General features: G+C 50.5%; 1 protein-coding gene across 1 annotated transcript in view; it reads right to left on the bottom strand.

The window, feature by feature from the left end:
* Window positions 1-651: 651 nt before the first annotated feature.
* DSCAML1 (DS cell adhesion molecule like 1) overlaps window positions 652-15,211 on the bottom strand; it is a 360,723-nt gene continuing 346,163 nt past the window's right edge. Inside the window, exons 21-33 of the mRNA XM_037057511.1 lie at window positions 14,895-15,048; window positions 11,559-11,676; window positions 11,035-11,198; window positions 10,638-10,736; window positions 9,768-9,956; window positions 9,032-9,319; window positions 7,284-7,439; window positions 5,097-5,127; window positions 4,838-4,956; window positions 4,393-4,545; window positions 3,601-3,795; window positions 2,786-3,097; window positions 652-1,239 (exon numbers count right to left, since the gene is read on the bottom strand). Of these exons, the coding sequence (XP_036913406.1) occupies window positions 764-1,239; window positions 2,786-3,097; window positions 3,601-3,795; window positions 4,393-4,545; window positions 4,838-4,956; window positions 5,097-5,127; window positions 7,284-7,439; window positions 9,032-9,319; window positions 9,768-9,956; window positions 10,638-10,736; window positions 11,035-11,198; window positions 11,559-11,676; window positions 14,895-15,048 (2,454 nt within the window). The 3' untranslated portion in view covers window positions 652-763. The remainder of the gene's footprint in view (window positions 1,240-2,785; window positions 3,098-3,600; window positions 3,796-4,392; window positions 4,546-4,837; window positions 4,957-5,096; window positions 5,128-7,283; window positions 7,440-9,031; window positions 9,320-9,767; window positions 9,957-10,637; window positions 10,737-11,034; window positions 11,199-11,558; window positions 11,677-14,894; window positions 15,049-15,211) is intronic.

The following is a 15,211-nucleotide window of genomic DNA, read 5'->3' as shown; positions in this document are numbered from 1 at the left end:
GGTCCCTCTTAGGGCCCAGCACAGATCTGCAATCAGAACAGGTACACGAGGATGGCCCCCTGGTTAATTGAAAACCTTTAAAAAAGCTTAACATGCTGAGCTAGAGTGCAGGCTTCTCAAAATCTCTCCGTAGAAATGATGGCCTGGTACACGGGCCTTTCCTTTCTCCCTCCCCTTGGCCCTTAGCAGATTGGAAAAAGCCACCACGTAGAAAGATAACTTTTATTGCACACGGCGCTGGTCTTTTTTCATAGAAAAAGGTATTAACACATAAGCATCTGCAAATTGAAGCATCTCCTGGATATCTTGGAACAGTAAAATCGCATGCAGTGTCTCTGAGCTGGGATTTTGGTCTTTGTCAAAACCACCTAGATTGGATGGAGAGGGGTGGGGAGGGGAAAATTGCTGAGTCTTTGTGCCTCTGTCTCAAAATAAGGTTGAGAGAAATATATAGATATATAGCTTGTCAATATGTTCCTATTTCTCTATATATGTATATATCTCTCCACGCATATTTTGTGGGGTGGGAAGTGACTTGTACTGTCGAATTCTTTGTGCCCTGGCTCCATGGAGAAGAAGAAAATAGTTTCATTTGTACAAAAGAGTTCTATGTACAAGCATTCATGACTTGGGTTTGTTTTTCATTGTTGGTTTGTTTTTGCCTGTCAGTTTAGTATAAATAATGCAGGAAAACAGCCAAGATAGTGTTTGAGGGCTGGAGGTCCAGACAAGTCCACATATAGGGCTGTCTTCTTGCTGTGCCCTACACCAGGGTGTAGGACTTGGAGTAGGCCCCAGGCCCCTGCTTCTGAGACCTCCCTACCCCTGATGTGCTCATCTCGAGAAGTGAGTCCCTAGAGCCCCCCATTTTGGTATGTGGGCCCCCAGTCCGCAGAGGCTCGGTGCTGGGGGCTGGAGGGGCAGTGCTGGGTGCAGCAGGGGGCTCAGCAGGGGTGGGACCTGGTGCTGGGGGTGCCGTGCCAGCTGGAGGGGCAGGCATGGCCAGAGTCCTCTGAGGTAAGGTGGATGTGGAGGCAGCAGCAGGGGCCCCTGGGTGTGGGAGGCCCAAGGGCTTGCTGGCAGGGTCCAGAGTCAGGTGGCGAGCCTGGGTGTGATAGGTTCGAGCCAGATTCCGGATGGAGGCTTCCCGGGGTGGAACCATAGGACAGGGCTCACGCCCATCTGCCTTTCGGAAGAAGGCCTCTGACTTGGCATACAGAGGCAGGTTACAGTAGTCACCTGGAATCACAGAAGCAGAGGATATGAGAGGTAGAGGTCTCTGGGAACCAGCTTGTTGAACCAACATTCTGCCCCTCAATATTCTTCCTGAGCTGGCCCTCTACAGGCTGAGCAGTAAGGAGCTGATCTCTCTTAGTCTGAGTTTCCATATCTGTGAAATGGGGACAGTTACCCTACAGGACTGCTCAGAGTAATGACTAAGATAAAGTGTGGAAAGTTCCTCAACACATGGCCGGCACACACAGTGGTTGCTCAATAAACTAATGCTTATTGTTGAATGATCACTATAAATGGTTCAGCTTCAGCTGGCAGAGAGCTCACTTCTATAGGCTGGAACTGCCTAAGAGCTCTGGCTGCTAGAAAACTCTTTTAACCATGAGGAGAAAAGGATTGTCACTCCCTGACACTTCTGTCATTGAACCCAGCTCTGCACCACAGAACAAGGCTTCCCTCTTTTTCCCATGCTGCCTTTCAGATGTCTGAAACCAACTACATGTCTTCTTTCTCTTCCTGGTCCCCTCTTCTTCGGGTGGAATTGTCCTTAATTTTTTAAATTCTCTCCTACCCTGATCCCTTGCTCTGTTTGACTCTCCCCTGTGCATGCACCTTCCTCTTGTTGACCATGCCAGGTACTTTCCTTAGATGACCTCATTCAGTGTCCCCACCCAGCAAGGCTGCCTGCATTTTGCAAGTGAGGAAATTGAGATTCACAGATATTAAGTAATTTGCCCAAATTCACACAGTTAGAAGGGGCTGGATATGTCATTCAGGGCTGCAAGTCTCCTAAATCCTTGGCCTTTTGTTACCCCAGGCTCTTCTCCAGGTGACCCTGAGCCACTCAGGTTAACATGGCCACTTAGCAAGGCCAGTAGCAAGCAGACTAGACTAATGGTTTGACAGCCTGGGCCTTGTATGCTGTGACCCCAACATCTGCTGAGGGACTCTCCATCCTGTATCCCTTGGTTATTCTAGACCAGCTCCAACAACCTCAAGGGGCACATGGTCTGGCCAGGTCCCTGGAGTTAGATGATTCCCAGTCAGGCAAGATCACTGCCCTTCCCATCAACCCAGAGGTTCAGCTACCACGGGCTGAGCTGCCAGGATTGCTTCTCTGGGTCTGGATTAAGTTCACACAGCACTGAGACCAGTGGCCATTGGGAAATTGATGCCACAGGGATCTCTCTCCATCCATAGCTACAGATTAAGGGAATGATCACTACTTAATGAAAACCTACTATACGCCAAGCACATATACAATTTCTCATGCCCATTGCAACAATGAAAGGTATATGCTATCATTTGCATTTTTACAAATGAGAAAGTTAAGGCCAAAGAGATTAAATGACTTGCCCAAGGTCACAGAAATATTAAAAGGTTGAACCAGGATGTGTACCCTGATCTGCTTATTCTGAAGCCCTTATTCTTTGCACTACCTCACACTGCCAAGGAGCTCTACTGGATCTGGGTGCTGTCAGGGCTAGGCCTAGCCAGGGCTTATGAGGTTAGGGGGCAGGGGGCACAAAGGGGAGGTGGTCTGAGTACTTACTCTTGTTGGCCCGGTGAGGGATGGGCACAGCTACATTTTTGCCCCGGTCCGCATCCTGGGGCTTGGGTGGGGAGGCAGTGAAGCGGCAGATGCCAGGCTCCGAGGGTGTGCTCATGGATGTCATGCTGTCAGCATTCTCATTGGTGCCTGTGGTCATCTGGTCAGAGGAGCTGTCAGAGATGAAGCACTCGGTGATCTCAAATTTGGCATGCTGCAGCTGTTCCTCCAGCTTGGCATGCTCATAGGCTCGGGCCAGCTCCTCATAGGTGGAAGAGGCACTCTCAGTGGACACCATGCTGTTCCGTCCTTTGTCTGGTGAGATGGAAGGCATAGAGTTAAGAGAAAATAAGCAGGTTGTGGGAGAAGGGTGTAAATGAGTCAGACTGAGCAGTTTCCCTATCCCAACCCCAGCAGCCATCGGAAAGCCTGGCCACAGATGTACCAGGCTCAGAAGATCCTGCTCTCCCACTGTGAAGATAGCAGTGGTGGCAGAACTGGGGTCTTTGGCTAATGAAGGGCAAACACCTTTCATTCTTGAAAATAAGCAACTACCTGGAACACTCAGCCCTTTCTCCAACAAACAGCATATGCACTATTTTCTCTGACACTTTTGGGGAGAGCAAAATGAAATTCTTGTGCAGGCAAAGCTCAGTGAGGTCCAGTGCTTTTGTCACAGCCACACAGCAAGTCAGTGGCCAGCTGGAAATGCAGCTGATTTGCATTGTGGACTCCACGGGCTGGTGGGTAGAACTGGGAAAATGGAAGGTAGAGCTGGATGATGGGGGAGCAGGACACAGGCTGGGCCCTGGTCTCACCTGTGTCCTGGGAGAGACTTGCGCTGTAGCTGTCACTCTCAGTGACTGTGACACCATGCTGAGAGCTCACAGTGCGCCAATCAGAGGTGAGGGTGCGGGCAGGTGTGGAGGCCTGGCACTTGGTCAGAGTCCACTGACTTGAGTACCGATTCCGGGTACTGTGGGCTGACTTTACATTCTTCCTGGACACTGGGTCTACACAGAGGAAGCAAGAGCTAGCACCTGCCAATGGAGGGCACTTGAGCTTGAGCAGAGAGGGCAATGGGAAGCAAGAGAGGAGGCAGAAGCAGCCATAGAACTCTCTTGGGAATGCTGAGCATGCTGCCTTTCCTGATGACATCAGCTGGGCCCAGAGGAGGGGATCAAATATGTTTAGACATGTGGGCAGTGGGCAATATCCTGGTCTTCTCCACCCACCCCATCTTTTCCTCCAGCCTGGGAAGAAGGTCACCCTTTCTGCTGCATCCTGACTGTGCATCCCTACAGTGCTTGATGTATTTCATTATTATGTGTAGAGTGATAAAGGCAAAAGGCCCTAGAGGGCAAGAATAGCCAACCCTCTCTATAGTTCTAGGAAGGAAACTGGGGCCCAGAGATATAAGGTTAATTATATGCCCACGGTCACAGTTATTTAGTCTGCAATCAAGATGTCCAGACTCTAACTCCAGTGCTTTTTCCATTCTTCCATGCTGCTCCTCCATCCTTTTTATCTTTTTAAAAATCACCTATGCCCCATGCTGTGCCAAAGACACACTGTGGAAGGAGGGCTGTCTCTCTGGGGATAATGCCTACTGGTGCCAGGCCGAATATCAGACATATCGATGAGGGGTCCTGTGCTCTGGATGAGCGCTGGGTGGTGCAAGGAGACACCGGTACAGAAACTCTGAGGGTTGACAGCTTGACTGAACTCTGCATCTGCCACGGGGATGGTGGCCTTGTCATCTCCTGGGGGAAGAAGAACAATCAGTGCCACTCCTTCCCTTTGAGCACCATCTTTAATTCCTGAATTTCTCCTTTTCTTTATCCAATGTTGAGGCCTAGAAGGGCCAGGATAATTCTTCCTTAGAAAAAGAAGGAAACAGCCTTTGAGAGAAGCTGCAACATATTCGAGGCTATTGGTAGGGCTTCAGCAAGAACCCTGGGCACTGCTGTGAGGGCTGGTGTTGTTCTTTGTGTGCTGTGGCCTGGAGAAGTGCACTCAGAGCAGGGAAGAGAGCTCATGGCACCTGTTACTCACCCAGCTGCTTGATGCCTTCCTTGTCCTCAATTAGCAGCTGGACCCTGGGGATGTCAATGTGTAGCCGTGGACCCTGAGGTGGCCCCTTCACAGGGGTGTCAAAGCTTCGGTTGTTCTTGCTGTGGGGAGAAGGGCTAGAGGTGGGTTACTCAGCAGCCATAAGGGGTGAGGGGATGGTTTTTGGTAAAAACAGTGGGGTCTTAGAAGCTTGTCCCCCTGCAGGGGGAGAAGACAGAGGAAGCAGCTATATGGAACCCACCTTATCAACATTTCTGCCAAACTCTTTGCATCTGCAAAACAGTAGAGAGAGGGGCTGGGTAAGAGTGGAGTTTGAATAGAATGCGAATTGGAATAGGCATGGGACAAGGTGGGAGAATTGCCCCCATTGGGGCCAAGGCTGGTCTTCTGGGAAGAAGAGAAAGAAATGTAGGGACCTCAAAAAACAGTCCAAAACATGATAAGGTCTCATTGCTTCCATTCAGGATTTGGCTCTGGTCTGTTTTCCTTTTCTCAGGCTTTTATCTAATAAGAAGGTCCTTCCTAAAGGAGAGGGTATATAAAAAGCTCCTTTTGCTTCCTGAATTGACTCTAAATGAACAAGACTCCAGATGAGGCTGAAAACATGCACCAATGGCAGGTGTATCCTTAGTAATCTGTTAGGGAGAGAAGAGAGTGGGGGATGAGGTAAGGCTGGTCAATTGGCAGCCCCAGATGACTATCAACCAAGAGGCTTCACTTCCTCCTCTAGAGCAGGGGTGTCAAACTCATTTTCACTGGGGGCCACATCAGCCTCACAGTTGCTTTCAAAGAGCGGAATGTAATTTCAACTCCTTAACAGTTAAGGAGTAGTTACATTTATACAGTCCTTAAATTATTTCAGTCCTTTGAAGGCAGCTGTGAGGCTGATGTGGCCTCTGGTGAAAATGACTTTGACACCCCTGATCTAGGGCATCTATCCCCTAAAAATTCCGTGGATGGATTTGGGGGTCCCTGTTTTGCTTTAGAGGGGCCTTGAATAGGATTGGGACTCTCAGGTTAAAAATTGGTGAGAGAGGAGAAGAGGTCCTGGTTAATCCATTAGACCCCTGATAACTGAGAGTGATCTGGCAGAGTGAATCTAGTTGCACAGATGCCTCCAAGAATCCAACTGCCATTCACTCACTCATTCATTCATTCATTCATTCATTCATTCATTCTTGATCTAAATCTGTCAAACCACCTATCCAACTATTTACACACTTATCTACTCACCCATCCAACTATTCGTCCACTGTCTACCAATTTAACTACCTAACCCTCCATCCATTCAACTGTAAACCCAACCAACTTTCTATCCAACCATCCATCCAATTATGCATTCATCTATTCAACCACTCATCCAGTCATCCATTCATCCATCTATTCACTTAACTTCTAACCATCTCTCCATCCTATCATCCACCTATCCATCTAAATACACATCTATGCATCCAAGCATCCATTCACCCATTTAATCACCTATCCATCTATGCATCCATTTATCCATCTATCCACTCTTCCATCCATCTATCCATACAACCACCAATCCATTCAACCGAATATCCATTAAACCTTTTATTTAACCATCTTTCCATTTATACATTTTCCCATCCAACCATCTAATCAATCCTCTAATCATCTACCCAACCATCTAACCACTCACCCATTCAATCATTCATTTATTCATCCAACACCTAAACCCTAGGCAGTGTTAGCCTTCTGTGCTACTATTGTGTCCTGGCTTCTCAAATGAGACCATACACTCTATAAAGGCATGGATTGTCCCTTCTTCATTTATCTTTTTGCCTCCATTGTCTGACATATAAGTAATAGAGTAGATACTCAATAAATGTTTTCTGAATGAATGATGAACATTTTTTAAGCGACTAGTAAGTGTCAGACACTGTGCAAATTGAGGCAAATCAGACCCATTCATGCTAGACTACACTATTTGGTGTTGGGAGAGGAGATCATATTCAAAATATTTGAAAACTGATATGGCATGGAAACTCTCCAGTCAGAACTGATCCAGCTCCTAGAGAACACTTGCAGACATACTCGTTAGTGGTTGGGTCCTAGGAAAGTCACAGGAATCCTGTGTGAGAAAATGACACTCAGGGTGCAGGGAGCAGCATTTGTTTACCAAATAATACAGAAATATTTAAATCTTTTAATAAACATTATGGCTTTACCAATTTGAACCTCTAAAAGTCAGCCATGGTTAGGACAGGCACAAAGTACTGGGGTATATAGGAGGGGGCAGTGAACATTAGGGAGGTTTTAGAAGGTTGCTGTGGCAGCTTGCCTTTCAGGGGAACACAGACACTCTATCTTGTCCAGATAAGGCTGTGAGCCAGTAGTAGGTGGCCAGTGGGGCTAAGGGTCAATACTCCTGCCCAGGAAGCCCACAGGAAGGAAGCTTCCCCACCTCGGAGCCGCTTCAGTCGCTTCTCCTTCCTCTTCTTTCGTACAATGAAGAGCAGAGCCACCGCCAGTGTAGCCAGGATGACTGGGCAGCCGATAGTGAACAGCTTTTTCACGTCATCCCCCTCACCTTGAGCAGACTTGATTGGAGGGATGGTGCCTGATTGGGGGTGAAGAAGGAAGTCAGCTGTTCCTTATGAGTTGGGTGCTATGAAGATTCCCATGAGTGAGGGAGACCTTTGACCTTCCTTGCTGTCCTTGTTCTCCCTCTGACCTCCACTTCCTGGTACAGAGCTCCTCCCCTCCCCTCTGCTTCCACAAATTCTGGTCCCATCAGGACAACCTTAAATAGTTGGGTAGTTTTTACACTATGTTTTGATACTACTGATTTCCTGGACCTGTTTTAAAATTATCCTGAAGTCTCTCAGAGAGTCTCTTGCCCGTTGGAGTTACCCTTCCCCTGGGCAACATCTGCTAGCTTTGGGTGCCTACAGGGAGAAACAATAGAGTCTCCTGCTGACACCCCTCTGCCATGCCCTGATCCAATTTGACTGTTTCAGAGCCTCAGCTAAGAGTCATCTCTTTCATGAAGGCTTTCCTGTTTGAGCCCATCCCCTTCTGAGACTACTTCATTCTTTTTCCTTAACACACAGGTAGACTTAATTTAGCTTGTGACATCGGGTCCCTATGAATGTAGCCTTCTGCGAACCTTTAATCTATTCGAATGTGCATGTGATTTGTGTGTGCAGGCACATGTGTTTGTGTGTGCATGTGTACACATGTGTTTATGCATTGTGTGAGCTGTCCCCTTGTGGCAGGCTCCAGTTTGTGCTCACCAAATATCCATATGCTCACCTGCATTTCTCAGCTTCTGGGTAGTTAGATTAGAACCATATGATTAGCTCTTTTTAAAAATATTTTATTTATTTATTTTTAGAGAGAAGAAAAGGGAGAGTGAGAGAAAGGGAGAGAAACATTGATCAGTTGCCTTTTGCCCACGGAGGTGTGAAAGGCAACTGATCAGGGACCTGGCCTGCAACCAGGCATGTGCCCTAACTGGGAATTGAGCTGGTGGCCTTTTGGTTTGTGGAACGATGCCCAGTCCACTGATCCACACCAGTTAGGGCCCATATGACGAGTTCTGGACAACAGAGTGTAAATAAAAGTCATGAGTATTACCTTCTGGCCAAGGCAATTAAGAATTTGTGTGCCTCTTACATCTCTCTCTTTTTGGTGATCTTGGAAGTTACAGATTCAAGATGACAGATCTAAAAGATGGTGACCCGCCAATCCTCACGACACTTTATGAGAGCAAGAAACAAATCTTTATTGGTTTAGCTATGGAACTTTTCATGCCTCTCTTTTATTGCAGCACAGGCTCTCCCATACTGTCTCATGTACCATATTAGCAGAGGGTTCTTAGAGGGCAGGACCTCAGCTGCATCTTTACCTCCCTCTCCATCTTTCTGAAGTAATGGACAGCAAAACTCCTGCCTTCAAAGACCCTCTATTTTTAGTGTTATAACCTTGTCTCACTGTCTATCTCTATTGGCCACTAGTAGTAGGCACCGGCCTGCCTACTACTCTGTGGCTTCCTTTGCCTGGTTATCCACCTGTCAGCCTTTCTCTTGACTGTTGTCCTGCTGATTTATGTATTTGTTTGTCTCTCTCTTTGGGTGCCTGCCTCTCTGCCAGCTTTTCTGGCAGCGCCTTGTTCCAGCATCTGTGCTGCTCCCTCCCACCCTGACTCACTGCCATCGTAGTCCAGAGTGGCGAACTGGGCCGTCTCATTGCCGCAGCCAGCGCTGTTGCAAGCCCTCATGCGTAGCTCATACCATGTGGCCTCTCGAAGTTCTGTCAGAAATACCTCCCCAGAGGTGTTGGCCCGGAGGCCCTGCCAGGCCCAGGTGCCCTTGGGCCGGTACTCCAGTCCAATGGCTGTGATAGGACAGCCCCCATTGTTCCAGCCCTGCAGGTTAAGCCGAGCATGTGTGGAGTTGATGTGAGTGAAGAGATGCTGGTCTTTGCTAAAGGAGGGCTCTGGGGGCCAGAAGAAGAGAGAGAGAGGTTAGAGAGACTGAGGGGAGGGGATTCATTCATCTGGGCTGGAAAGGGTTCCCTGGGGCACCCAAGACTACAGTGGCTCTAGGGAGATCAGTGGTTGACCCCAGGGAAGAGAGGAGGAGGACAGGAGAAAAGGACCTGGGGAGAAGGCTTCAGCAAAGGAGGAATAGAGATGCAGGAAGAAGGAAGAGTAGGGATAACATCTGCCACCCCCAGTAGGAAAGTGGGTCTGGCTTTTCCTAGTGTGATTTGTCCAGATGTTGCAGTGATGGGAATTAGGTTGAGTCCCTCCCTTTAGCCTCTTGCTTCCCTGCACCCTCCTTCTCTATCCCCACCATCTTCTATCCCTTGTCCTGAGATTTTTCTGCCTCCCCTCCTCCTCCCTGGGCATATCTCTCCCTACACCCCTGTCATCAGGCCTCACCCCGCCCATGGGTCTTGGCCTCGATGATCTCGCTGATACGCCCGGAGCCCACACTGTTCTTGGCCGCCAGCTTCACCTTGTACCATGTGCCACACTTGAGACTGTCCAGCTTGAAGGCCCGCTCACTGGAGCTGATGAACACATCCTTCCACTCCTCGCTGTGGTCCACTGAGTACTGCAGCACGAAGCCTGCCCGGGAGGTTTGCCTGGCTCAGGGGGGCAGGGTGGGGCCAGGAGTACCCAACAGGCATCACTGCGGGGGCGTGTGTGGGCTCTAGGCAGGGGGCAGAGTGAGGCCTTTGGTAATTGGCAGGGGCAGATGCACTTCAGAGGAAAAACTGAAAGGACCTTGGGTGAGTTTTACTGTTCTCTCTTCAGTTCTCATGTTAGGGTTCAGAAGCCAAGGTGGGGAGGGAAGCAGAAAACCAGTTTTGTGAGGCTTAAAAGGGATCCTGTTTAGACCCCAGGGCTCCACATGTGACCCCGTGACAGCAGCACAGTGTGATCCTCACTGAATGCCTTCTCGACATGCAAAGTCTCAGCCCCCACTAAAGCCCTCCTGAATCAGAATTTTCTTACAAGATCCGCTGGTGATTTATACGCATGTTAAAGCTTGAGAAGGACTCATCCAGTAGTGTGTCCACTTTTACACATTTCAAAACTGAGGCCCAGAGAAAAAAAATGACTTCTTCAGGTTTGCATGGCTCTCTAGGGGTGTTCTAGAGCCTAGATGCCTGATGTACTTTTCATGGCACTTGGGCCATCTGCTTGTGATCTGAATTGTAACCCCCATCACTTCCTGGGCATTATGGGGACTCTGGGCCTAGATTCCTTCCCATGCCTACCCCTCCTCATCCAGACCCCTCTTACCTCGGATGGAGCTGCCCCCATTGTCACCTGGAATCCAGGTCAGAGTGATGGATGAAGCAGAGGTTTTGGAGACAGTGAGGCGAGGCTGGTCTGGGGGAACTGTGAGGGGAAAGTCACCAGCCCTCACCACCAGGGTTGACTTCTGATGATGGGGGCTTGGGGGTATCCCAATGGGAATGTGGGTAAGGAATTGGCTTTCCTACTTTCTAGGTGCTGCCCTCACTCCTACTCATTCTCCCTGCCCACCTGCCTGCTCATCCATTTGGCATCTCTGTTCCGCTGAGAATTGGTCTCCCTGGTGATAGGTCTTTTCCTTCCATTCAGAATCCCTGTCTTTCACATGATGGAATTTCTACCCCTTCTCTGACCCAAGCCCCACCTGCCTTTCAGGGCTTACCTTGCACAAGAAGGTTGACAATTATGGTGTCAAAGCCCCCAGTGTTGGTAGCCGTGCAGGTGTAGTAGCCTGAGTCCTCAGCCTTCACAGCACGCAGCAGCAAAGTGCCATTGGTATGGATGAGCCGGTGCCCATCCATGGACACGGGGATGGCCGAGTCTTCACTGCGGGGGGTATGGGTTTTGGCAAGCATTCCTTCCCCCAGAGCCTCCCCCAGGTCTGTAGGCAAATAGAGCTGGAAGCAGAAGGAGGCTTGCCAGGGCCCCCTGGATTCTTGGGTATTACTTAGGACTTCCTGAGGGGTGTTTAGTAACCTTGGTTTTTTAACTATCCAGGCAAGGGAGCTCCTGAACTCCCAAGAGAGGGGCATCAGGGAGGCTTGCTTCTGAGAGTGGTAGCTGTGCATCCAGGGTACCCACAGGGCTGAGTCAGCAGGAAGGGAAGGATGCCGATGCTCTTTGTAATGGCTCTTCCACTATGCTCCTTTCTGTGGGTCACCAGTCCTTCCAGGGTCCCGCACATACCTGTCCTTGGTCCACTTCACAGCTGGGGCTGGATCTCCTACTGAATTGCAAGGCAGTCGGACATCTTTCATCCAGGGTGTTGTCACAGTGCCCCCAAATGAGATGATCTTTGCTGGGGCTACAAGGAAGAGAGGATAAGGGCCACCTCACTTCTATACCCAATATTGCCTTTGCCCCTCCCCACCCCTCTTTCCCAGGGTTCCCTGAATATTTTGTAAAAGTTGTTCCTCTACTACCTGACCTCTACCTTGTACTTGGGGTTGGGAATGCAGGGAATTTCAGCTGGGAGTGCTTGTTCAACAAACATTTATCAAATGCCTATTACTGGTCAACTATCACATGAGACACTGAGGAGTCACAAAATGAATAAAATTTACTCCCTGTCCTCAAGTTGTTGAGTTCAAGAGAGAGGGGCAGGTACTTTAAAAAGTAATTACAGGTGAAAAATACTGTGGCAAGGGTAGGCACAAGTCCTGATGGAAGTATCTCCCTGAAGGAGGAGTGAGTTGGGCTGTTTAGTTGTGGTGGAGATGAAGATGAGGAGAGGCTTTAGACTCTTGAAGGCTAAGGAGCTCACTACGCAGAGAAGGAAAGGCCTGTCAGAAAGAAGGAGCGGCACTGAGAGGCACAGAGGATGGAATCACATGGTAAGTGTGTGGGTCTGCAAATTTTTGATTGAGATGACCAAAGCCCAGGGTGAGCAAATGGGGGTAGGCAAAAGCAGAGCTGAGGGGTGAGCGGGAGCAGAAGCACTGCAGGGGTGCTCTGCTGGCAGAACAAGGAGGCTGGACTTCCACTTGAGGCCATGAGGAGCCACTAGAGGCTTATAAATAAGTAGTGACATGTTCAAAGTTGAGTTTTAGCTCAGTCCCTGGCTGCCTGCAGAGGAGGGCTTTGTGTGGCTGGCCTTGAAGGATGGGTGTAGACCAGAGACAAGATGGTGGTGGGTGGGGAGATAGATGGGAGGCTCTGGATAAGAACTGCCAGCACTCAGGGTCTGCCTGGTTTCTGGGAAAGAGATGGAAGGGGAGGTGGGGGTGTCTCCTGGGACTCCAGCTGGGCCAGCTTGGTGGGTGATAGTGTTCTCGTGGAGACAAGGCATGACGGAGGAAGAGTGGGGCAGACAGGAGAGATGGGAAGACTGCCTCACACTGAGCCCAAAGTGCCTGGGGACACCTAAAGGGGCAGCTAGAAAATGGTTGGATATAAATGTTGTGGAGCATAAGAGAGATGGCTGGACTGCAGACACTGATGTGAGAGTTGTCAGAGTGACTGAGGTCACCAGGAGGGGATGTAGACTGATGGAGAAGTGGCAAAACCCTGGATTCAACACACATAGTCCCAGAGGAGAAAGGAATGTCCCTGTGTGGAGCGGGCGTAGGCCCGAGAAGCTGAGAGGACCAGCAGGCACAAGCTGCATCCTGGAAAGCAGGGGAGGCAAAGATGTCAGGGGTCCAGCCAGAAGGTAGTCCTGGTATGTACCTCACAGGTTCCAGGCCCACTGGTAGAGGTCTTAATTTAACCAAGTGACTGAGTGCTTCAGAGGGCCAGAGACAGGGTCCTTGTAAGCCAAGCGTCCCTTTTTGGGGAGATGGAAGATACCAGGTGGTAAAAGAAGCAATGTTTAGAGGTTTGGGTGCAGGAAATGGAGGAAATGGTGGTTCCTCTCCTGTGAGGGTAGTGCTGGAGCCATGGGCCTTGGGAGAGTGAGGAGGCCTTGAGGAGCAGCTGAGGAGAAGGAAAAGGGCAGCTAGTGGCGGTGGAGGACTGCCTGGTGGCCGGAAAGACTTGCACAGAGCAGAGGGGCCCAAGTTAAGATGGCTTCTAGTGGGGTCACAGAGAAGGGCCTTGGGGAGAGCACCACATTCTCTAGAAACCTAGTTTCTGGACCTGGTTCTACCGCATGGCTGGGGCTTTCTCCCTGAACTTGTCTGGTTCTTGGTGCATGTGTGTGGCGGGGGTGGGGGGCAGCAGTGCTTGTCCTTCCTACCTCGCAGGGCTACTATACGCACAGACTGGGAAGATGTGTAAGTGTGTTCTAGGAAGTACAAAGTCCTTTGGGAATGTTTTATTTCATGCCCAAAGGGGAAGGGGCCAGCCTTTTGCCAAGACACCCTCTCTCTCAGACCCTGTCTCTGCGCCAGTAACAGCTGTCCTGGGAAGACTGTAGGCTCTCAGTCCATTTCCTCCTGAAGGGGAGGAATTTAGGAGAGGGGGATGGTAGCACCTCTGGGAAGAAATGTCAGGGGAGGTCAGAAACACTGAGGCCATGTGGGAAGAAGCCTGACTTGGAGCCAGAAGAGCCAGCAGAGCCAGCCCACCACTGACAGCTGCCTGCAGGCATGCACTGCTGTTCAGTGCTCCACTGTAAATGGGATGATAGCAAGCCCCACTAACAGGGCCCATGGAGGCCCCTGGCCCACTGTAGGCCCTGACTGCATGCTCCCTGACTCTGAGGCTGTGCCAAGGGGTAGGGGGTGGGGGTGGGGCTGAGGCCTCCTGTGTCTCAACTGAACTTCCCCTTCTTTCAACCCCATGTGAGTTCTGGGCCTGGTTTAGAGAATCAGGTGGCTGTGGGAGGAGGCAGGGCCAAGAGGAAAGGCCCAGGGCAGCCCAGCACCAGAGTAGAAGACCACTAGTCAAAGGCTTGTGTGGCTGAGCCTGGCCCCAGGGTTGGCACAGAGGGCAGCCTAGCAGCTCTGTGTGGCTGCCTCTGTCTTGTTGCAGCCTCAGAACTGTCATCATTCTCTGTAAAGCGGGGTGCATGTGCCCACATGGCACATGAATGTCCAGGTCAGGGATTCAGTGGGGTACTCCCTAAGGTCAAGCACAGTCTAATTCACCCTGTGTGCAGCCTTTAGCCCAGAGCCTCTTTTGTATTATGCACTCTATAATGACTGTTATGAATGAACCAGAGATCAGTGAGGTGTCCAGGCTCCAGGATTAGGGTGCTCTCTTTGCAGTTCTCTGCTCTGTGGAAGCGTGTACCCTGCCTCAGCCCCCTCTGAAAAGCTGAGCATTGGGAAAAGTGCCCTTTGGGGATAGAGTGGGGCTAAATACCCCTTCTTTCAATACCAGGTTAGAGTTTGAAGCGGGGGCCCTGGGGGCACCATGCCCAGCAGCCTCTTGGTATCAGTGGACCCTCCAGCCTGTTGTGAGGCTTTCTGGGCGTCAGGGGGCAGCAGAGGCCCAGTCTTGGGGGATGCAGGGAGGTGGCATGTGGGATGAGCTCCTCAGACAGGGTGGAGGGAGATATCTCCATTTGTGGAGGACCAGATATCTAGAAGAGAGCTCCTGGGAGCTTCTGTCCATCTGGCCCAGGCCCATGCTGCTCACCCTTGCCAGCTGGCTCGATGGTGACCTTCTCGCTGCTGTTTCCCCGGCCGGCAGAGGTGACAGCAGCCACCCACAGCAGGTACTGCTGCCCTCGGTTCAGGTGGGCGATCCGGTAGAAGAGCTGCTCTGGACTCGTCTCGTACTCACTGGGAGCCTGTGGGGCAGAGGCAAAGAACTACTATGAACCCAGGCCCTCAGGCCTCCAGCCTCCAACTCCAACCTTCCTGGAGATCCTGGGCTCAGAGGAGGTGGTGGGATCTGGGGTTGTGGGAGGGGAGGCAGGACCCTGCCTACTTTGCCCTTCCCGGTTCTGGAGA

Source organism: Sturnira hondurensis, unplaced genomic scaffold, assembly GCF_014824575.4.
Source record: "Sturnira hondurensis isolate 20B ecotype Veracruz unplaced genomic scaffold, ASM1482457v3 Scaffold0009719, whole genome shotgun sequence".
Taxonomy (NCBI): Eukaryota; Metazoa; Chordata; class Mammalia; order Chiroptera; family Phyllostomidae; genus Sturnira; species Sturnira hondurensis.
This window is presented reverse-complemented; position numbering and strand designations above follow the sequence as displayed.